This window comes from Oncorhynchus keta, chromosome 25, assembly GCF_023373465.1.
Source record: "Oncorhynchus keta strain PuntledgeMale-10-30-2019 chromosome 25, Oket_V2, whole genome shotgun sequence".
NCBI lineage: Eukaryota > Metazoa > Chordata > Actinopteri > Salmoniformes > Salmonidae > Oncorhynchus > Oncorhynchus keta.
In genome coordinates, this window is record NC_068445.1 from 31,735,945 (window position 1) to 31,760,648 (window position 24,704).

The 24,704-nt window shown below is 42.8% G+C and overlaps 2 protein-coding genes across 3 annotated transcripts; both read right to left on the reverse strand.

Moving 5' to 3' along the window:
• Positions 1-1,038: 1,038 nt before the first annotated feature.
• On the reverse strand, positions 1,039-6,130 carry LOC118373263 (myosin regulatory light chain 2, atrial isoform). Its single transcript, XM_035759359.2, has 7 exons — positions 5,977-6,130; positions 5,365-5,466; positions 2,165-2,240; positions 1,978-2,082; positions 1,605-1,683; positions 1,443-1,491; positions 1,039-1,230 (listed from the first exon to the last, which is right to left on the reverse strand). Exons 1-7 carry the CDS (start codon positions 5,977-5,979, stop codon positions 1,126-1,128), a joined length of 519 nt encoding a protein of 172 aa, XP_035615252.1. The 5' UTR covers positions 5,980-6,130; the 3' UTR covers positions 1,039-1,125.
• An 832-nt stretch (positions 6,131-6,962) lies between these two features.
• On the reverse strand, positions 6,963-16,002 carry LOC118373264 (hexokinase-4-like). 2 transcript variants are annotated; one of them, XM_035759361.2, is made up of 11 exons: positions 15,847-16,002; positions 14,404-14,566; positions 12,170-12,324; positions 11,916-12,035; positions 11,406-11,501; positions 11,156-11,255; positions 10,822-11,005; positions 8,469-8,624; positions 8,060-8,293; positions 7,737-7,924; positions 6,963-7,254 (listed from the first exon to the last, which is right to left on the reverse strand). In XM_035759361.2, the coding sequence occupies exons 1-10, from the start codon at positions 15,925-15,927 to the stop codon at positions 7,777-7,779; spliced, it is 1,437 nt and encodes a 478-aa protein (XP_035615254.1). In that variant the 5' UTR covers positions 15,928-16,002; the 3' UTR covers positions 6,963-7,254; positions 7,737-7,776. The 2 variants fall into 2 exon arrangements, with proteins under 2 accessions (XP_035615254.1, XP_035615253.1); XM_035759360.2 differs by having other exon boundaries at positions 6,963-7,924.
• Positions 16,003-24,704: the final 8,702 nt, after the last annotated feature.

Here is a 24,704-nt window from a genome sequence, read left to right on the forward strand (position 1 = left end):
CTGTTGCATCACCACCTGGTATGGCAACTGCTCAGCATCTGTCACACCCTGACCATAGTTTGCTTTGTATGTTTCTATGTTTTGTTTGGTCAGGGTGTGAGCTGGGTGTCTGTTTCTGTGTTTGGGCCTGATATGGTTCTCAATCAGAGGCAGGTGTTAGTCATTGTCTCTGATTGGGAGCCATATTTAGGTAGCCTGCTTTGTGTTGGGTTTTGTGGGTGGTTGTCTCCTGTGTCAGTATTTGTACCACACGGGACTGTTTCGGGTTTTCACGTTTCTTGTTTTGTAGTTTATTCATGTATAGTTTCATTATTAAAGAACCATGAATTATAACCACGCTGCAGTTTGGTCCGCCTCTCCTTCCCAGGAAGAATCCCGTAACAGCATCTGCTCAGTAAGGTGCTACATAGGGTAGTGCGTATAGCCCAGTACATCACTGGGGCCAAGCTTTCTGCCATCCAGGACCTCTATACCATGCAGTGTCTGAGGAAAGCCCATAAAATTGTCAGAGACTCTAGTTACCCAAGTCATTGACTGTTTTCTCTGCTACCGCACAGCAAGCTGTACCGGAGCGCCAAGTCTAGGACCAATAGGATCCTTAACAGCTTCTAACCCCAAGCCATAAGACCGCTGAACAATTCATCAAATGGCCACCGGACTATTTACATTGCCCCCCCCCCGCCCATTTGTTTTGTACACTGCTGCTACTCGCTGTTCATTATCTGTGTATAGTCACTTCACCCCCACCTACATGTACAAATTACCTCAACTAAATGGTACCCCCGCACACTGACTCGGTACCGGTACCCCTGTATATAGGCTCGTTATTGTTATTTTATTGTGTTACTTTTTATAACTTTTTATAATTTTTTACTTTAGTTCATTTGGTAAATATTTTCTTAACTCTTCTTGAACTGCACTGTTGGTTTAGGGCGTGTAAGTAAGCATTTCACGGTAATACACTTGTTGTATTCGGCCAATGTGACAAATAAAGTTTGATTTAATTTGAAACAAGCCTAAACATTTCACAGACAGGTGTTGATTTTTTACATTTTCTTTAATGTATTGGCAAAAGACGAGCACAGAGGAGATTCCAGGACTGCCCTATCAGGTGTCAGAAGGTCTTTAGGACTCCTCCTTCTCGTCTCCGTGCGTGATGATGTAACACAGTGACTTGTAGTCGATGTTGCCGGCCACGTCAATTGGAGCCACAGAGAAGGCCTGGTCCACCTGAGGATTTCATCAGGAGAGGACAGTGGGGTTAGGCAACTCATTGGGAACGGATCCAAATAAATGTGAACAGATTTTGATTCTACTGTCCATGTAGGACTGTACTACTGATTGAATGATTGATCCCTCTCTCTCTCTAGTAATTTGTCAACTGTGTGATTTAAAAAAAAATGTATTCTTGTTAAGGAGGTAAGGAGTTATACATTACCAACCTCATCTGCTGTGAATTTATCAGCCTGGTTCATCAGTAATCGTCTAAACCTAAAAAAAAAGAAAACATTTTTGAAAAGACAGAACAAATCGAATAAACTAACATTATACTCTACGTCATTGTACAGTTTGGCAAACTAGGAAGAGATTCAAATGATACTGACTCATCCTTGTTGACGAAGCCTGTGCCGTTTGGGTCAAAGAGCTTGAAGGCAGCGAGGATGGTGTCCTCGGGGTCTGTGCCTGTAGGGGGAGAGTCACGGTATATTCCATAGTTCAGCTAGCACGGACACACACACACACACACACACACACACACACACACACACACACACACACACACACACACACACACACACACAATCCATCCTAATAACCAACAGTGTAACCCACATTATATGACATAACATCATAACATTGATATCAGGACATTCATACAGAGGAAACACTGATGAATGACTGTCCCTATGGCAAGATTAAAAGAGACTCAGCCTTCTAATTGTGAAGTAGATTGTGTGAGATGCCGAGGGATCTCACCATTGAGTTTCTCCCCAAACAAAGAGAGGAAAACGGTGAAGTTGATGGGACCCTTCCCCTCGTTCAACATTTCATCCAGCTCCTCATCCTTTACGTTCAACTTTCCTGGGAAACAAAAAAACTAATGAATATACCAACATATGCACATGAACGCATGCACACAGACATTTGTAAAGAGACTGAATACCTAGCTGTCCATAGGTTTCCCTCAGATCCTGTTTTTTGATGACACCATCTCTGTCTTGGTCAATACAGCCGAAAGCCTGGAGACAGACACAGTACAACCATAAGTTAGTAACAGTGGTGTAAGGTAACTAGTACAAACACTTTGAAGTGCTACTTAAGTACTTTACTAGTAATATTTTTGAGAACTTTTACTTTTACTTCTATACATGATCCCTGACATCCAAAAGTACTTGTTACATTTCGATAGCAATATAATCCAATTCACGCACCTATCAATATAACAAGTTATGTTGCACAATATTGAATCATTCCAATATGGTATCCTTCCACACAGCCGCATACATTCCATGTAAGGAATGCAGATTATTCCTGTGTACCTGGTAGTGCTGAGGCTGACCCTCTTAAATAGCTGTCGCCGCACTACTTCCTCCTCTTCCTATTTTTCGGCTCATTCCAGAGTGGATTCGCTTGGTAAGAGCTCTATGTTAGAGTATATGGGGGCAGAAGTATACCCACAGCTATTCAATAGCTTGGAGCAGCTAGCTAGCTAGCTAGCCTCTCCATCTGGGTGCTCTGCTGTGTATGTTTTGCACCAGCGGACTTGCAGTTCTCACATGATAGTGAGCTAGGTGTCGTGAGGCACCACGTTTTCATCTCTCTCAAGGCGCAGCTAAACACCTTCTTCACTCACTTTGAGGATAACACAGTGCCGCTGACACTGGCCGCTCCAGAGGACTGTTAGCCCTCGTTCTCCGTGGCCGACGTGAGTAAGACATTTAAGAGTGTTAAGCCAGCCCTGACGGCATCCCTAGCCGCGTCCTTAGAGCATGCACAGACCAGCTGGCTGAAGTGTTTGTGGACATATTCGATCTCTCCCTATCCCAGTCTGCTGTCCCCACTTGCTTTAAGATGTCCACCATTGTTCCTCTACCCAAGAAAGCTAAGGTAACTGAACTAAATGACTATCGCTCCGTAGCACTCACTTCTGTCATCATGAAGTGCTTTGAGAGGTTAGTTATGGGTCATATCACCTCCACCTTACCCGACACCCTAGACCCACTGCAATTTGCATACTGCCCCAATAGATTCATGGATGATGCAATTGCCATCGTACTGCACACTGCCCTGTCCCGTCTGCACAGGAGGTATATCTATGTAAGAAAGCTGTTCATGAACTACAGCTGAGCCTTCAACACCATAGTACCACCCAAGTTCATCATTAAGCTTGGGGCCCTGGGTCTGAACCCCACCCTGTGCAACTGGGTCCTTTACATCCTGATGGACCGCCACAAGGCGGTGAAGGTAGGCAACAACACCTTCACTATGCTGGTCCTCAAAACTGGGGCCTCACAAGGGTGCATGCTCGGCACCCTCCTGTACTCCCTGTTCGCCCATGACTCCGTGGCCACGCACACCTCCAACTCAATCATAAAATTTGCAGAGGACACAAAAGTGATAGGCCTGATTACCAACAATGATGAGACAGCCTGCAGGGAGGAGGTGAGGGCCCTGGCAGAGTGGTGGCAGGAAAATAACCTCCCCCTCAACAAAAAAATGAGCTAATCATGGACTTCAGGAGACCGCAGAGGGAGCACGCCCCCATCCACATTGACTAGCCCGCTACCACCCAGTTACCCAGTTACTCAACCATACATCTTAGAGGCTGCTACCCTATGTACAGACATGAAACACTGGTCACTTTAATAATGTTTACATACTGTTTAACCCATTTAAAATGTATATACTGTATTCTAGTCAAGTCCGTCCTTATCAACTATTGCTGTACATATACTATCCTATCCATGTATTATTCATATATACTATATAGTCTATCCACATACTATCCATCATTTCTATACATCCCAACCGCTCATGGTAAGGCTCCCCAAATACAGGTGTGCCAAGCTTGTAGCGTCATGTCCAAGAAGTCTCAAGGCTGTAAATGCTGACAAGGGTGCTTCAACAAAGTACTGAGCAAAGGGTCTGAGTACTTTTGTAAATGTGTTATTTCAGGTTTTTTTTTATTTTTATATAAATTTGCAAAAAAATATTGAATCAATTTTAGAATAAGGCTGTGATGTAATAAAATGTGGGAAAAGTCAAGGGGTCTGAAGATTTTCTGAATGCTCTGTATGTATAGAGACGTGCTTGTGTTCCTAGCTCCAACAGTGCAGTAATAGATAACAATACGCACAAATCTAAAAGTGAAAGAATGGAATTCAGAAATAGAGAAATATTAGGACGAGCAATGTCGGTGTCCAGAGTATGTATATATTTAGATGCACCTGTACAGGTGGACCTGTTTTCAACTCAGGAAAACACTCATTTCCCCAGCTGGTTCTCGATGTCGGACCCTACAGGACCTCTGGGTCTGGACACCCTCGCTCACGATTGGCTTTACGTGTTCCCACCATTTCCCCTGATCCCAGCTATGCTAGACAGGGTCATTTTGATGGGCCACCAGCTGCACTTGATAGCTCCATGCTGGCCGAGACCACCATGGTTCAGCCTCCTGTTGTCCCTCTTGTCGGGGACTCCATGGCAGCTGCCCCTGAGGCCCAACCTGCTCTTTCAGACACTGTGGCATCCGGACCCACACCGCCTCCAGCTTTGGGCTCGGCCTCTGAAAGGCGTTAGTGGACCAGTCTATCCGTGCTCACATACGTAACCTTTGTTGTCATCCCTAGCGCCTCTTAACTGGCGTACTCAATAAACACAAATAGAGCATTTGTAAATTATGTTTTGAGTTTTGAAGTGTGTCCCTGACTGTCCCGAAAATAAATCTTGTCTTTTCATTTGCTTCATATAAGGAATTTGATGTGTAGAATGTACTTGTACTTTTACTCAAGAATGACAATTAAATATTTTTTCCACCACTGTACTTAAGTCCATTTAAAACAGATACTTTTAGACTTTTACTCAAGTAGAATTTTACTGTGTGACTTTCACTTTTACCTGAGTAATTTTCTATGAAGGTATCTTTGCTTTTACTCAAGTTTGATAATTGAGTACTTTTTTCACCAGTGGTTATTTTGCTTTTGTTTGGTTTTTACCTTCATCATAAAATAAATAATTATTATCCAAATGTATTTATCACTTATATTTAAAGCAGTTTCCTCTGATGTCTAATGTCTATGAACCAGCAATCCAAACTACCAATATAGCACTTTTATGAATTAGACAGTGAAAGTGTAACTATACCTCCTTAAACTCCTGTATCTGGGACTGTTCGAACATGGAGAAGACATTGGAGCAGCTCTTCTGGGCTCCTCTCTGTCTCTTATTAGCAGCCTTCTTACTGGCCTGAGAAACCAGGACAAATAGACAGACACATGATCTTTGCTGTCTCTCAGTCTGACCAGAGTGAGAGGAGAGAGGGAGTCAAACAAAAGCACTTCCATCAACATGTAATAATTGAACCATGTATTCTACGTGAAAGAGTATTGAGTGGTGAATTCAAACATGTCACATACATTTTAGCCTCTTATTCTTACACTAAAACATCCTAGTTTTACTTGACCAAGGTCATCCAAAGTCGGTATGATTTAAATTCAATTCAGCATGATTTACTTTCTAAGGACTTATATTTGTAATCAAAACAGTAGGGTATTATAAAAGGGCTTTGAACACTGTAAAAGGAGTTCCAATAGAAAGCTAACACCAGATGTACTCTCTACATAGTCAAAAACGCTTCTAATATTGTATCACAACAATTAACTCCATTCCAGATCAATATTACAGAGATATATTGCTCAAAAGAAAAGTTAGATGGCAAACGATGAATAATATGGAGAATGTGATTTTTCTACTCACCATGTCAGTGTGTGGTGCGATGTCTCTCTTGGTCCAGGACTATGCGTGATTAGTGGGGAGGGTTTATATGTATGGCCCATGTTATCTTCTGCCCTCCTATAATAAGCCTGCAGTGGGTGCCATAGTCCCTTACATGGCCATCTCTAACCTCTCTCTGTGGGAACACGATAAGGACCCAAGGACCAGGATTCCACTGGGGTGGTAGAAGGAGATAGGGAGAGACATAGTGCAGGGGGGAGGGGTGATACAATGAGAGAAGAGAAGGGAGAGGGAGAGAGAGGGGAGGTGGATGTGCAGAGATACGGTGAGAGAGCGGGGATGGCGGGATATGGCAAACGAGGAGGTGAGATTTAGAGGATTGTGGGTATTATGTGATGCAATGTGAGTAGTCAGTAAAATCTCTACCGATGAAGAGTTGAGATGTTACCCATTGGTATGGCTGTTGTTTATACTCTTATTTCAGTTGTGTTGGGTGTTTGCCTGATTTTGTGTTACTCACCTACTCTTAGACTTTGCTGAACAGAAACTTTACAGTTCTTTATGACACCAAAATATGTGGTCATGTACAGCAAAAGCCTAAATGTTTTATGATGATAGACACAAAATAAATAGATTTTTTTTTATAGCAACTTTATTTACAATAAACAAAGCACATTGTCATTCTTAGATATACATATTAGCAATTAAGACCTAAACTCATCATACATACCTTTTATAAAGAGGCATTTAATTTCCCACTAACAGTAAGTGAAAGACTAAACTGCAATACATTTGAAACGTATAAATCCTTTACTTTTGAGTTACTGTATCTAAGGTAACATCTCTGGATTGTACAGACATCAGCAAACTGAAAACATACAGATATTATAAATCAATGTCAATGCTTTTCACATGAACGTTATATTACAATACTAATCAGGCTTCAAACACCTGCAATCGGTGGTAGCTTGAGAACATGTTATAACAAGGGTTCAGTACTTGCTGTGACACACCACCTGTGCATTGTGGGTACTCCAGGAAATTTACAGAGACTGTATAGGACTGTACACTAGGAAAAATACTGATTTAACCTGCCTCTTTGTTTTCCATATTGTGTGTGCTGTGTGGTAGAGTTATATGTCAGTACAATGAGTTCTCCACACATATATTCCCTCTCTCACCAGTGAGGAGGGATGCTTTTTAAAAAAAAGAGTTGGGTGACCTTAGATGGGAGGGGGTTCTTAATTGGACAACAGTCCATCCTCTCCTCGACTCTTCTGTCCTCCTCTCCTGTGTGACCTGGAAAGCGATAAGTGGTCAAGGAGAGATTTAATTTGTTTGTAGGTGAACAGAGGAGTGTCCTCCTCACTTCTATAGCTTCCTCTCGCGAAGGATACTGAAGTGCATCCTCCGCGGCAGAGTTTTGAAATCTGCCCCTTTTGATTCAGCTGTTGTTCACTTGGAGGAGAAAGCATGCACATATTTCAAAACAATACTTGTAGTTTTATCTATAAAATGTCTAGCACAACTCGCTACATTAGTTTTTACTACTTTACGCCTCTGTAAACGTCATTTGTATGATGACCCGCTAGTGAAGAAGGAGGGACTAATTTCATACAAATGCATTTGTTTCCATGTTTCCTCCCTTCCTCTCCTCGATTACCGTTGACCTTTTTCAAAAGGAGGCGAGGTGAGGATGGAGGAGAGGATGCGAGTTGAGCAAAACCAATTGAGATTCTCCAGAGTCATTTACTGCAGGGGTTCAGTTCAGCCTGGTTCACCTGTATCACCCCCTATAGGTGGGAGGGAGTTACGACCCTCTCACTGTGTCAGCATGCACGCTGCCATCTTACAGGCTACTGCGGAGATAAGTGCTGCGCCTCGGCCACTCCCTTCCTCTGATTGGATGAAGGTGATGTCACAGTGAGGCGTCAGCTCACGCACAACTTTGTGGAACCTGTCTTGGAAACTGTGGAGGGAGATCAACATCAGGGTTAGAATAACATCCATGACATTTTCACTAGATATGACTAGCATCATTTGTATGTTACAGACTTAGTGACCCTCTGTCTCTCTCCCTCTGCCTCTCCCTCCCCCTCCTCACCAGGGGTGGAGTTTGTAGACGGAGCCGTCAACACCCACGGTGATCTTCAGCACCTCCTGGCTGCGGCGTTCTCTCATGCGATTGATTACGGCGGCTAACCCCGCTCCACACATGTGTGCTGCCCGCGTGGACACGCTCTCACACGCCAGACGCACTATGTCACAGTCCATCTCCGAGGGCAACACGCCCAGCGTGGACAGGATGTTGTAGATCTGCTTCCTGTCACCAGAGTCACTGAGAAACACACAGGGTGAGAATACACAGAACATTTACTAAGGAACCAAGACTTACTGAGCGTAGCTTTACTGTCTCACACAGAAGACAGTCACTGACACAAACTGTGTTGCTGTAATTCTAATAGTGTTGACAGATGTTATTGTCATTTCACGGTTTTGTCTTGACCCCTCACCTCTCTATCTGGGAGACGTAGCGCGTCTCAAAGCTGCCGCGAGTCTTCAGCAGGTCAGAGGCTTCCCCGTTAAACAGCAGCTCTTCATTCACCAGCTTCAACAATACCACCCTCACCAGCTCTCCCATGTACTTCCCACTGATCAACTTCTCGTAGCTACAGACAGATGGAGGGGGGGAGACAGTAGAGGGAAGCCGCAGGGCAGAGGAGATGGATGCAGAGAGAGTCGTGCGTCACATAACACGTCAACCTATATATATATCCCTGTTATCATCATTTCCCAGCTAGGCTGAAGAATAAGAAGGATTGCAAAGCAGGAGAGCGATCTCTCCATCTCTCTGTCGTTGTGAGTGGAGAGAGAGATAAAGTGCTAGGGTGAGTGAGGCTCAGCTCCTCGGTTGCCTGTGTGAAGAGACTGTCAGAGCAAACGGTAAACAGCCATTAGCCTGGTTGAGCACTGGACAGGAGCTCATTAATCTGACCCTGACGTATATGGGCCTGCCACTGGCCACAGCCAGGAAAACAACCTGGTTACCTAGCGACCACACAGGCTGTAGGTCAGTCAGGTGAGCGTCATAGACAGGTGTAGGAGAGAACAAGAGAGAGAGAGAGAGAGGCACGTTTCCACCAGGCTGCATGTGCAGTGTGTCACAGAAACATGTGCAGTGTCACAGAAACATGTGCAGTGTCACAGAAACATGTGCAGTGTCACAGAAACATGTGCAGTTTCACAGAAACATGTGCAGTGTGTCACAGAAACATGTGCAGTGTCACAGAAACATGTGCAGTTTCACAGAAACATGTGCAGTGTGTCACAGAAACATGTGCAGTGTGTCACAGAAACATGTGCAGTGTGTCACAGAAACATGTGCAGTGTGTCACAGAAACATGTGCAGTGTGTCACAGAAACATGTGCAGTGTGTCACAGAAACATGTGCAGTGTCACAGAAACATGTGCAGTGTCACAGAAACATGTGCAGTGTGTCACAGAAACATGTGCAGTGTCACAGAAACATGTGCAGTGTGTCACAGAAACATGTGCAGTGTCACAGAAACATGTGCAGTGTGTCACAGAAACATGTGCAGTGTGTCACAGAAACATGTGCAGTGTGTCACAGAAACATGTGCAGTGTGTCACAGAAACATGTGCAGTGTGTCACAGAAACATGTGCAGTGTCACAGAAACATGTGCAGTGTGTCACAGAAACATGTGCAGTGTGTCACAGAAACATGTGCAGTGTGTCACAGAAACATGTGCAGTGTGTCACAGAAACATGTGCAGTGTGTCACAGAAACATGTGGTGTGTCACAGAAACATGTGCAGTGTGTCACAGAAACATGTGCAGTGTGTCACAGAAACATGTGGTGTGTCACAGAAACATGTGCAGTGTCACAGAAACATGTGCAGTGTGTCACAGAAACATGTGCAGTGTGTCACAGAAACATGTGCAGTGTATCACAGAAACATGTGCAGTGTGTCAAAGAAACATGTGCAGTGTCACAGAAACATGTGCAGTGTGTCACAGAAACATGTGCAGTGTGTCACAGAAACATGTGCAGCTCTCAGAAACACACTGGACTCTTACTTACTTTGACCTTCTAAGAATGTCTGGATACACGTGCAGTATATCCAGACACACACAGGTGTTTCCTTAATTAATTAAGCAATTAAAACACCCCATCATGCTTAGGGTCATGTATAAAAATGCTCAGTTATCCATTATTTTGTCTACCATGGCTAGAAGAGAGATCTCAGTGACTTTGAAAGAGGGGTCTCAAAGGAACACAGGGGGTTTGAAGGGTGTGTGTGTGTGTGTGTGTGTGTGTGTGTGTGTGTGTGTGTGTGTGTGTGTGTGTGTGTGTGTGTGTGTGTGTGTGTGTGTGTGTGTGTGTGTGTGTGTGTGTGTGTGTGTGTGTGTGTGTGTGTGTGTGTGTGTGTGTGTGTGTGTGCATGTGTCTCAGTCACCAGATCTCAACCCAATTAAACACTTATGAGAGATTCTGGAGCGGCGCCTGAGACAGTGTTTTCCACCACCATCAACAAAACACCAAAAGATGGAATTTCTCGTGGAAGAATGGTGTCACATCCCTCCAATAGAGTTCCAGACACTTATGCCAAGGTGCATAGAAGCTGTTCTGGTGGCTTGTGGTGGACCAATGCCCTATGAAAACACTTTATGTTGGTGTTTCCTTTATTTTGGCAGTTACCTCTAGGTACTACTTTCAAGAATCGATTCATTTAGCCACTTTTATGTCTATGAAATGTTGAATCACCAGTGGAGATTGGAACACCCCCTAAACTTAGAAGGGCCTGGTTGATTCTTTGTGAAGCAGACAGCTCTCCAGTACTCACAGTTGTTGTCCAGGGTTGAGTGATGTCTCATCCACCACCCTGTCGTACTCCAGTCTGAATTCCTCCAGCTCTCCGTTGGCACCGAAGGCCCCCCACTCTGTGTTCACACACATCCTCCCCTCTTCTCCCTCCACCAGCTCCACTGTCCTCATCTCCTCCATGTAGCATGCGTTACACCCAGTACCTGGGGACAGGACAATGCTCATATTACACTTGATTTGTGTGTTGTATTACAGACAAACACCAACATAGTTGGCTTTAAAGAGGGGTAGAGTAGGTGGTAGGTAACAGATTAGTGGATGAGCAATCAATGTGTGTGTGTGTGTGTCCTCACCCACAATCATTCCCACTTCGCAGCTGCGGTCCTCATAGTAGCAAGATATCATGGTAGCAACTGTATCGTTCACCATGGCAACTACGTCCATCTCAAAGTCCTGAAGAGTAAAGGAACATTTCAGTATGGATCTATTTACATGAATCTACTGCGCATGTTTTACAAATGTCTCATAGCATGTCCATCATAACATATTTATAATTGTGTGTATCGTAAACATAGAATCCTTATCCTGTAGTAAAAACCCTACCCCTCTCCTCTTGATGGCATCTCTCAGTAGTCCCACCACGTTGTTACCCTCGGCTCCAGAAGCCTTGAACCCTTTGGTCCAGTTCAGTAGGATGCCCTGGGAGGAACACACAGGTTAGAGTTAGGGGCAGGGTTGGTAGCAGGGCTTAGAGGAGGCCGGTAGGCTGCCCCTGAACAGGCAGTTAACCCACTGTTCCTATGCCATCATTGAAAATAAGAATTTGTTCTTAACTGACTTGCCTAGTTAAAATTAAAAATAAATAAATCAAATAGGATGACAGGCTTATTGTAATGTCTGGAACAGAGTCAACCTTGTGGTGTCCATATGTTTGATGTGTTTGATACCATTCCATTCATTGCATTCCAACCATTACAATGAGCCCGTCCACTTATAGTTCCTCCCACCAGCCTCCTCTGACAGACACTAACTCAGACAATCAGTCACTGAGGTCAACTCTCTAATCTGAAGTCTCTAAACTTGTGTGGATCTTGTACTTAGTCCATGTCGTACCTTGTCTATGTTCTCATGTCGTACGGGGAAGGAGAAGGTGAAACCCAGAGGAAGCTTCCTGTGTTTGATGTGGTGTCTGTCTAGGAAGTCCGATATACACTCTGCAATGTAGTCAAAGAGCTGAGAAGAGAGAGGGAGGGAAGAGGGAAAGACGGAGAAATGGAAAGACAGGATTTATGGGACACTAATTACGCTGGTCAGCACAGTGCACTTCTGAGTGAACACTTCTAAGTACACTAGTGCTGCACGCTCACCATCTCAGCTGTGCCTGTCATTGCGTCTTCAGGGATGGAGTACATCTGGTGTTTGGTCTCCACCTTCCATCCCCTCTCCTCATCCTCCCCCACCTTCACCAACATCACACGGAAGTTAGTCCCCCCCAGGTCCAGGGCCAGGAAATCCCCCACCTCTGACACAGCGCAGCATAGAGAAGGTTGTCATAAAGGATCAAACACACACTCACACAACCAGGGTTTTTTGGAATACAGTTTTATTGTGGAATATTGTATTTCAAAAAGCCCTAGACACTGAATGTAAACCAGATCTAATAAGAAATGTAATGTTCTTTAATGTTCTTTCATGTACCATTCGGTACAAATAGACTAACTATCATGAATTTACATTGTTATTTCACAAGAAGGCATTGAATAAATGGGTTGTTGAACCAAATCGGTGGCTTATGCGAAGTGTAACTTGGTCAAAAAAAACTTCATAACTTCACAAACTTCATAAAAAACATGTTTTCCAATCTCAAGAGGTAAAAAAAACAATCAAGTTGACTATAGCAATTGCCTATAAAGAGCCAAATAAAGTAAGTGTTTAATGTAACAGGTTTGACTGTAACAGGGTTGGTGATTTCATCTTAAATCAGCCATAAATATGCTTGTGACAGGGAGAATGGAAGCTGTGTCCAACACTGAGGGGCAATTGAATACAAGCTTATTTTTTTAGGGGAAATAGTTCAAACGTTTCCAGCCTGTATGGGTAACAGGGTTGACGTGTTATTCCCGACCCGCTCAGTTTTCCACCACAAGACACCAGAAAATTGCCAACATTTTTAAAACCAGCTCACCTTTTTTTTACAACATGATTTTAAATGTTTCTATAAAATACATGTTTTTAAAGGAATAATTTTACCACATTAAAACCAGAGTTCAGTTCACGTAACAGGGTTGACCTTAAAATGAGGGACCAATGTGAATTAATCAGTAATCACATTAAATAATTAATAATCTTCAGGAATGACTGTCAAAGCAACAAAATAACTAGAGTTTTACATTGTTGGTGAAGACTTTGAGAAATGTTGTGGGTAAGTGGGTTAAAACCTTCCTAGAAGTCAGAGGGTGTGACTTCTATTTCATATTGAAATTCAGATAAGTTGAATTCTCTTAGTTGTCTATATTAAAGGGCACTTCATTTAAAAACCTCTACGGGATCGGTGTCCCTATACCGGGACGGTTGCACTAATGTGTGCTAATGTGATTAACATGACAGTTGTAAGTAACAGCAAACTTTCCAGGACATAGACATGTTTTATATGGGCAGAAAGCTTACATTCTTGTTGATCTAACTGCACCGTACAATTTACAGTAGTTATTACAGTGAAAAAATACCATGTTATTGTTTGAGGAGAGTCCACAACAACAACAAAAAATGTATCATGGCAACTGGTTTGATACATTCACCTCTGAAGGTAAATAATGCACTTACATTCTGTAATCTTGCTCTGATTTCCCAGAGATAAAATGTAGCGTAGTTTTGTTTCATAAAATACATTTTTATATTCAAATGTAGGAACTGGGTTCTACAGTCTCTGGCTCCACACCCATCCCGCATGGCCATCTAGATGTGTGAAAGTTAGTGTATAAGCTAATCATCCATCATGTAGGACTTTCCTTGGAGTGTGTAAACTTACACTTTGTATTACCATATCATTTTTGTATGTTCTCTATAGTTACGTACTTGAAAATGTATCAATTGACCAATTCGGCACGTTTGGGCAGACTTGATACAAAATATTGTTCAGTATTGCAATGCTTCACTGGATCAATCTGAAAATTTGCACACACACTGCTCCCATCTCGTGGCCAAAATGTAAGTTGCGCCTAAACTGCAATATTATATTATGGCCTTTCGCTTGCATTTCAAAGATGATTAATTTTTAGTTTTATAGAAAAAGTTTTTTGTTTGTATTATCTTTAACCAGATCTAATGTGTTACATTCTCCTACATTCATTTCACATTTCCACAAACTTCAAGGTGTTTCCTTTCAAATGGTATCAAGAATATGAATATCCTTGCCTCAGGTCCTGAGCAGTTAGATTTGGGTATGTCATTTTAGGCGAAAATTGAAAAAAAGGGTCTGATCCTTTTATTATAACAGGCAAGTAAAAATGCAATATTGGTGCACAATTTCTACTTAAAATATGAAAGATACGCAAAAGGCACTCATTTCGTTGAGCGACCCAAATGAGGTAAATGCTTCTACCTGATCCCTCAGGAGTGGAGTAGACATAAGTGGGCAGCATTTTGACGCTGGACTCCTGGTGCGTCTCTACACGCAGTCCCCGGTCCATCTCCCTCATCATCCTCTTCATCACCTCCTTCAACTGCTCCTTCTTCAACCTGAACTCCGACAGAATCTGCTCCACCTGGGGAGGGAGGGACGAACAGGGTCAGAGCAGGTCTCATTCATAAAATACCTTTAGAATAGAATCACATTATTTCCCCCCAAGGAAACGCCAGGTGTGGCATTTCTCAAGCCCAAGGACACTTTACATACGTCACAGATAAAGTACAGCAGGGGTTCCCAAACTGTTGTAATCAACGGTCAATGTTTACTCTTTAAGTTGAGTCTATGACAGTCTATTACAAATCAGTCTGATAGTACTTGTGATGGTGTTTCAATCTGAAGGAAGTATGGTTTGAATTGACTGAAATGCATCAGAAAGGGATTGGGAAGTTCAGAAGATCACCAGGCTATAATGTTCTGGAAACTTCTGTGTAGAAAAGAACGTTATCATTGATGTTATTTTCCCCCCAGTCTGATTTAGTGCCTGGTCTTATCCACTCTGTTTTAATGTGTCCCTTGCAGCTTGTGGGATTGTAGAGGGAAACAGAAGACACATACGTGTTCCTTATCTTTCAGTGATGGGGTCATAATATTTTGTAACTTAAAAGAGTGTGCCACATTTGTAGGAAGAAAACAGAAACCGCTCTGTTATTACAACCGCATCTAGCGGCTACCGGAGGTTACTGACGTAACCCCGGTTCTATGAACCAAGCACCATTTTTTACATTTGATTTCAGAGTTTTTCTCGCGCACCCATTTTAAATCAGGTGACCCCACATGGGTCGTGAACCCTAGTTTGGGAAACGATGGAGTACATCATTTATAGCACAATAAAGCAAATATTGAAAAAAAAGTTGTGTAGGAGAGTAAGGGATAATGAAGATTTAATATTTCACTTTAGCCCTTGCTCTCCATTTTTGTTCATCTAAAATGTGACCTGCTGGAACACAAACATTGAAAACAAATAACATAAAATGTAATAAGTTGAAAGTCAAAGAAGTTGCTATTTGCAGTATGCCCTGTTTGATGGTTGCCACCAAGACACACAGAATTTCATCCAGCTATTTCACAAAGAGGACAAAGTAGTGAACTGAACATCTGACAAAGCTTCTCACCCATAATTTCTTCTCAAACACGGGGCAGTCTGTGTGTGAAGACGAGTTAATTCAGACAACATTCATGCAGAACAGTATGAGTAATAATAGTAGTCAAATTATAACATAATTAATGCAATAATGTACAAATTATTTGAAAATCAATTCAAGTAACTCAATCCTAAGTAAACTATTCTGACGTTAAAACCTAGACTGGATACCAAAATTAGTTCTCATCTAAACTCTTCAGAAATGTGTGTCTTACCATGAGGGCTGTCTCTAGCACAGAGCTGAGGTTACAAGGCATCTTCCCCATCTGGCCCGTGTAGGAGCTGACACACGGCATCTTTTCTAGCCTTACAAATGACTCTCCGTGTGTATCTAGGTGTATGGAGAGTGTGAGTCTGCAGAGCCAGTGGACTGTAAATACAGTTGAATGAGGACCTCAGCTGTTTTTATGCTCTGGTAAAAGGGGCTGGCCGGAGAAGATGGTGGCCTCTGTACACACACAAACACCCACACCCTAATGCCTCATCCCATCTGGCCAAGGTGATATGGTCAGATGAAATATCTATGACCTGATTTCAGGAGAGCTATAGACTGAGTGTACAAGACTGACCAGGTGAATCCAGGTGAACGCTATGATCCCTTATTGATGTCACATGTTAAATCCACTTCAATCAGTTTAGATGAAGGGAAGGAGACAGGTTAAATAATTATTTTTAAGCCTTGAGATAATTGAGACATGGATTCAGAGGGTGAATGGGCAAGACAACATATTGAAGTGCCTTTGAACAGGGTATGGTAGTAGGTGTGAGTTTGAGTGTGTCAAGAACTGCAACGCTGCTGGATTTTTCACGCTCAACAGTTTCCTTGTGTATCAAGAATGGCCCGTGTGTATCAAAAATCTAGCCAACTTGACACAACTGTGGGAAGCATTGGAGTCAACATGGTCCAGCATCCCTGTGGAACGCTTTTGACACCTTGTAGAGTCCAGGGCCCGACGAAATGAGGCTGTTCTGAGGGCAAAAGGGCTGTAACTCAAGGAAGGTGTTCTTAATGTTTTGTACACTATATTATATGTATATATTATACCTTTCTATTATCATAACAGGTCAATTTGACTTTGCTGTGACTGAATCTGTCACATGTGCAATGGCCAACAAGATCTCAATGTTTTAAAAATTTGAATAAAGATTCTGGCTGGTAATGACAAACCCCAAAAGCAGACTAACTAAATAAACGCCTCAGACAGAGGTAAATGTTGATCTAAACTAAAAACCACTGAAAATACATACAGCTAAACTATTTTTATTGCTTTTCCAACAGAACTTTTAATTCCATTAAGTTAATTTCCGATCTGTATCTATGCGATGACCTGACTTTAATTTAGTAGAACAGATAACGTAATTTGACCTAGAAATAGTTGAAATGCAGATTATTGTCTTTGCTTTGAAAGCGTGGCAGAGATGTGACCTAAATCAGTGGGTTTAAGAGTAGCCTATGTCGTTGGGTTCAACATGTACATGATTTGTGCCTGTATACGTGTACCTAGGCAGATCAGATACTGGTAGATGCAGGTTAATTTTGCGTTACTCAAAGTCTATCATTATTTAGCTAGATAAATATACAGCTAAATTTAGCACACTGCAAAGTTGAATGGCCCATAAAATCAATAATGGAGCTTTGTAGGCAAAGGGTTCCTGTGCTTATCACTCAAAGGTTATCAAAAACTGCTCCAAAAATAGCCGTGGTGACCCTTTCCTCGGTGCCAGGACCTCCTGGTTTCAGAGTAAATGCATCAATAATCCAGACATACAAGTTGACACACACTGGGTCCACTACAATTCTTCTTATCAGTAGACTGTTAAGAGATTTGGCCAAACCTTGAACTGCAAATTAAGAACGTCCAAACATCCAAACATTCTTTATTCTCTAACAGTATAAACTTGTGTAATAATTCAGAAATCATTCAAGTTTGATTGAACATACACACACATACTCACACACACACACACAGATACAGACACACACACACACACACAGGCATATGCATGCTGCTGTTTGAGAAATCCAGCCATGTTTGATTTGTGTCAGGTCCTTTTATGGATGGAACTTGAACGTGTGCCAAGTGCTTCTCCACAGCTGATTATGCCAGCTAATTGAACCCAGTTAGAGCTCTCCAGCTAGGCTGTTTGCTGAGATGGCCTGCTGGGTGAGGCTTCCATCCACCTGCCTCACTCATCAGATAAGAACCCTGACTTAGATAATAATAATAATATGTTCTATATTGAGAATATGGTGAAAGTAATCATTTAGAAGTAAAGCAAATATAGAACCAATTGTATAATGAGGCATTTAGAATGCTGAAGACAAGTAAAATATCCAGAACATATATCCAAATACCTGCTAATTCATTCATGTCCTCATGATCTGTTACACTGTTTAATGCTTTCATGGACTTTTGCAGTGATTTATTCTTAAACTTCTGGAAATTCAGTTTGCTAGATAAGTAAAGTTTCCATTGCCCTGGGAGGAGGTGAGATTTCTGAGACTTTCTTAGGACAATTTAAAAGGGCACTTTAGGTAAATTTCCATTAACGGATTAGATTATCACAATGACAATTTGTAACATTAAAAACACATGGTAATAGTTTTCTGTTTTTACCTTGTCCATCGTATGAGGGTCCATGTAATACAAGTCCTGCCGGTCATGGGTGCTGTCTGCTGTGGAATAGTACAGTGTTGTCCAGGTGGGCGACAGGAGCAGGTTAAAGAGTAGCGGTTTGTTTTAAAGGTGCTACATGAAGAACGCAGAAAACGTAAAGATAAATAACAAACTTAGAAATGATTGGTCTTCATCTGTAAATACATAAATGTTTTTATTATTATTATTCAACTATTTATTTAACATGTGTTGAACAAAGGTCCAGTCATTTATGTCCAACCAATTCCTCCCTGCTGAACATTTTGTCTGCTGTTAGGCTAGTTATTTTGTAAAATAATCATTTACAACAATAGCTAATTCAGTTAAAACTGTTCACTCAAAGGCCTGGAAACTATTTTTCTTAATTCGTGTGCTTTTGCAGTTAATGATGCATCCACTGCGGCCGTCAATATAAGTGTACTGGCCAAAAGCAAACTACTCAACATCAGGTTAAATCAAGTCCTTCTCACCTTGGTCCTCAGATCGTAATTTTCAACCAAATATGTGTATCCAAAAAATACATGTTTTATTGCTTTTCCATTTGAGAAAACAATTGCGTACGGTTACGGTATACAGCTCCAAAGCCACGTCTCATTGACTAGGCAGGGCTATTTTTTTCTGAATATCTATGGCAACCAAAACTATCCTATTCAAGGGGGGGAAAACTCCCCTCATCCTGCCACAACCACCCCATCAACAGATGCTTCCAAGAACTCTCTTTCACAGTCTCCATGCTCAATGTTTTTAATCCGTTGCCCTGGAAATCAATTTATCTGGACACTTCTGGTATGGAAAACACTTAGCACTGAGGAAAGTGGCCAAGTGGGAATTGTTAAATGGAGCAAAATTACTTAGGGAAACAAAGACTGGGGTGCTGAGAAATGAGAGTAGCCTAGGTGAGGCTTAGGTCATCATGGCCTGTCCTGTTGTTGACATTTTACCAGTGTTGGGAAAGCTACTCTGAAAATATAGTTTACCAAACTACTACCCCCTGGGCACACCACGTCATATCAACGTGGATAGTATTTGATTGAGACATTGACCAATGAGATTACAACCTACACTGAGTGTACAAAACATTACGAACAGCCTTAATTCGCATGGATTCTACAAGGTGTCAAAAGCGTTCCATGGGGATGCTGGCCCATGTTGACTTCAATGCTTCCCACGGTTGTGCCAAGTTGTGTCTAGATGACCTTTGGGTGGTGGACCATTTTTCTTACACACGGAAAACTGTTGAGCATGAAAAACCCAGCAGTGCTGAAGTTCTTGACACACTCAAACCGGTGCACCTGGCACCTACTACCATGCCCCGTTCAAAGGCACTTCAATCTTTTGTCTTGCCCATTTACCCTCTGAATTGCACACATACACAATCCATGTCCCAATTGTCTCAAGGCTTAAAAATAATTCTTTAACCTGCTCCTCCTCTTCATCCTCACTGATTGAAGTGGATTTAACAAGTGGGATCATAGCTTTCACCTGAATTCACCTGGTCAGTCTATGTCATGGAAAGAGCATGAGTTCCTAATATTTTGTCCACTCTGTTTATATTCACCCTTTCAAAAAGACAGCCAAACATATGCTGAATTCCCGAATGTGTTGTCAGTACGCTGTCAACCATCTAAAAACACAACCAAATTCCAATAAAAAACAATGTCAGATTTTGGGTTAGTTGTCACCTAAATGTGCTATCATTGCAATTTCAAGCATTTAAAAGCACAACCAAGTTCAAATAGGAATACAAAGTCAGATAATGTGTTTATTTATACAACAACTTAATGTGTTATCACTGTTCTTCATCTAATAGCACCACCAAATGTCCTGGATTGCAGTTCAGATTACATAAAAAGTACATCAATGCTGTTCGAGATTCTATGCAGATTATTATAGCAATTGTGAAGATCTCCACAGATCTGTGACTTGCATGCTATCTTGAACATACAGTGCCTTGCGAAAGTATTCGGCCCCCTTGAACTTTGCGACCTTTTGCCACATTTCAGGCTTCAAACATAAAGATATAAAACTGTATTTTTTTGTGAAGAATCAACAAGTGGGACACAATCATGAAGTGGAATGACATTTATTGGATATTTTAAACTTTTTTAACAAATCAATAACTGAAAAATTGGGCGTGCAAAATTATTCAGCCCCCTTAAGTTAATACTTTGTAGCGCCACATTTTGCTGCGATTACAGCTGTAAGTCGCTTGGGGTATGTCTCTATCAGTTTTGCACATTGAGAGACTGACATTTTTTCCTATTCCTCCTTGCAAAACAGCTCGAGCTCAGTGAGGTTGGATGGAGAGCATTTGTGAACAGCAGTTTTCAGTTCTTTCCACAGATTCTCAATTGGATTCAGGTCTGGACTTTGACTTGGCCATTCTAACACCTGGATATGTTTATTTTTGAACCATTCCATTGTAGATTTTGCTTTATGTTTTGGATCAATGTCTTGTTGGAAGACAAATCTCCGTCCCAGTCTCAGGTCTTTTGCAGATTCCATCAGGTTTTCTTCCAGAATGGTCTTGTATTTGGCTCCATCCATCTTCCCATCAAATTTAACCATCTTCCCTGTCCCTGCTGAAGAAAAGCAGGCCCAAACCATGATGCTACCACCACCATGTTTGACAGTGGGGATGGTGTGTTCAGGGTGTTGCTTTTACGCCAAACATAACGTTTTGCATTGTTGCCAAAAAGTTCAATTTTGGTTTCATCTGACCAGAGCACCTTCTTCCACATGTTTGGTGTGTCTCCCAGGTGGCTTGTGGCAAACTTTAAACATCACTTTTTATGGATATCTTTAAGAAATGGCTTTCTTCTTGCCACTCTTCCATAAAGGCCAGATTTGTGCAATATATGACTGATTGTTGTCCTATGGACAGAGTCTCCCACCTCAGCTGTAGATCTCTGCAGTTCATCCAGAGTGATCATGGGCCTCTTGGCTGCATCTCTGATCAGTCTTCTCCTTGTATGAGCTGAAAGTTTAGAGGGACGGCCAGGTCTTGGTAGATTTGCAGTGGTCTGATAGTCCTTCCATTTCAATATTATCGCTTGCACAGTGCTCCTTGGGATGTTTAAAGCTTGGGAAATCTTGTTTTATCCAAATCCGGCTTTAAACTTCTTCACAACAGTATCTCGGACCTGCCTGGTGTGTTCCTTGTTCTTCATGATGCTCTCTGCGCTTTTAACGGACCTCTGAGACTATTACAGTGCAGGTGCATTTATACGGAGACTTGATTACACACAGGTGGATTGTATTTATCATCATTAGTCATTTAGGTCAACATTGGATCATTCAGAGATCCTCACTGAACTTCTGGAGAGAGTTTGCTGCACTGAAAGTAAAGGGGCTGAATAATTTTGCACGCCCAATTATTCAGTTTTTGATTTGTTAAACATTTTTGAAATATCCAATAAATGTCGTTCCACTTCATGATTGTGTCCCACTTGTTGTTGATTCTTCACAAAAAAATACAGTTTTATATCTTTATGTTTGAAGCCTGAAATGTGGCAAAAGGTCGCAAAGTTCAAGGGGGCCGAATACTTTCGCAAGGCACTGTACATGCATTTTGAATTGTGTTTGGTTGTCAACACATCCAAATATCAACATTTGAAGAACATGTATCTTCTGCTTGGATAGTTACATCTGTGCCACTGATTTAGTTGCTTTAATTTCAAATTGTCCACAAATAAAAATTGATATGTTGGATTCACGTCTCCATCTCAACCGAAAATAAAAATGTAAGAATAGGACAAAATCATGATTTGATTTAGAATAGGACAAAATCATGATTTGATTTAGAATAGGACAAAATCATGATTTGATTTAGAATAGGACAAAATCATGATTTGATTTAGAATAGGACAAAATCATGATTTGATTTAGAATAGGACAAAATCATGATTTGATTTAGAATAGGACAAAATCATGATTTGATTTAGTCCTATTCTTTAAATTAGATGTTTAGTTGAAATGGAGACGTGAATCCAACATATCAGTTATTAACTTGTAGATTAATTTGGAAGTTAACCAAAGCTCTAAACCCTAGGGTTATATGTACTGTCTATTTCTGGTTGAATACTGAGTTGAAACCATAGCTGTTGATGACTTTCACAAATGCTATATAGGCTTAAATGGCATAATTGATGATATTGATAAAGTATGGTGCTTACATTTCATTGGCTCTTTGACCTACCCTTTGAAATGACTGACATTGACAGTGAATCTATTTTATGTGGCGATTTCACAACAGGCATTCACACAATTGTAAAGGGTGCGTAACTGGTGGCAGTGAAGTCAAACGCAGGAGACCTCGATATGGGCGCAGACCTCTCTCCTTCTTCTTCACAAAAAATAAACTTGAGGAGACGGGTGAAGTGGAGGGCCGAATGTACACCTGACGCAGGGATTCAGAGACATTTATCTCCATAGCCACCGTCTCCGCTTGAGACAGGGGATACAGGTGACTCCGGGGAAGTGCAGCGTCTACCAGGAGATTTATCACACAATCCCCCCGTCGATGGGGTGGTAATTATTTTTTACAGAAGGCGAGAGCCAAATCGGCATATTCGGGAGGGATGCGCACATTGGAGACCTGGTCTGGACTTTCCAACATAGTAGCACCAACGGAAACCCCTACACACCTCCCCGAGTACTCTCGCGACCACCCAGTGAGAGACCTCTATTGCCATGAAATAGTGGGGTTATGATGAGCTAACCAGGGAAGGCCCAGTACCACGGGAAACGCAGGAGTCAATGAGAAAGAGACTTATTCTCTCCTTGTGACTCCCCTGCGTCACCATGACCAGGGAGATGGTGGCTTCCCCGATTAGCCCGGACCCTAATGGTCGACTATCCAGAGCGTGCACTGGGACAGGTCTAGCCACAGGGATAATGGGGATCATAAGACTAAGAGTGAGCGCTCTGTCAGTAAAATTCCCAGGAAAACATACAGGTACAAACAGTTGGACAACAGAGGACTCTGGATGAGAGTGGTGTAGACTCACCTGGGGTGACGCCAGAGTGCCCTGCCTGCTGCCTAGACTCCCAGACAGGGCAGTATGTCCTCTGCGGCCACAGATGGTGCACGAACTGGAACCCCGGTCTTCCTACGCACTGCACCTCCCAGCTCCATAGGTTCAGGAGAGGGGGTGCGAGGGGATGGAACCACCAGACCCCGGTCTGAACGTCCGCGGGTATCCAACAGGTTATCCAGCCGGATGGACAGGTCCACCAGCTGATCCAAGATGAGGGTGGTGTCTCTGCAGGCCAACTCCCGACGGACGTCCTCCCGCAGACTGCAATGGTAGTGGTCGATCGGGGCCCTGTTGTTACATCCCACGCCGGCAGCCAGGGTCCTAAACTCTATGGCAAACACCTTGTCGCTCCTCGTCTCTTGCCTCAGCTGGAAGAGGCGCTCTGTGAAGTCAAACGCCGCATCTCCTTCTCCCCACACGACGTTGGCCCACTCCAGAGCTCTCCCTGAGAGGCACAAGATGAGGGCGGACACCCTCTCCCTTCCCGAGGGAGCTGGGTAAACGGTGACCAGGTACAGATCCAGCTGTAACAGGAAACTCAGGCACCGTGCCGCTGTCCCATCATACTCCCCGGGAAGGGCGAGATCCCACTGGGACCAGTTGCAGGAGGAGTGAGTAGTGGAGGTTCGGGTTGCGTTGTTGAAGGCGCTGGTGGACCTCCCCGTCTCTCCCAACGGTCCAGGGTCTGGATAACTTGATCCATGATGGCGCCGAGATGGTGGATTATTTTCACTTGCTCCTGCATGCGCTCCTCGACCCCTATACCAGGGCCACCTGCTCCTGCATGCGCTCCTCGACCCCTATACCAGGGCCACCTGCTCCTGCATGCGCTCCTCGACCCCTATACCAGGGCCACCTGCTCCTGCATGCGCTCCTCGACCCCTATACCAGGGCCACCTGCTCCTGCATGCGCTCCTCGACCCCTATACCAGGGCCACCTGCTCCTGCATGCGCTCCTCGACCCCTATACCAGGGCCACCTGCTCCTGCTGACTCCATAGTCGGTCAGGAATTCTGTAAGGGGTGCGTAACTGGTGGCAGTGAAGTCAAACGCAGGAGAGCACAACTTGGTAAATAGCTGGAGCCGTTTAATAAACATAACTACCGGCATACGAACAACAACAAACATATGGGCACAGAACCCATATCGCACCAGTCACACAATGCACACGTACTTACAAATAAACAATTGCCGACAAGGACATGGGGAAAACAGAGGGAACATATACAACATGTAATTAGGGAATTGAAACCAGGTGAGTGTGAAAACAAGACAAAACAAAAAGACCATGAACAATGGTCGGCGATGGCTAGAAGACCGGTGACGTCGACCGCCGATCACCACCCAAGGAGAGGAACCGACTTTGGCATAAGTCGT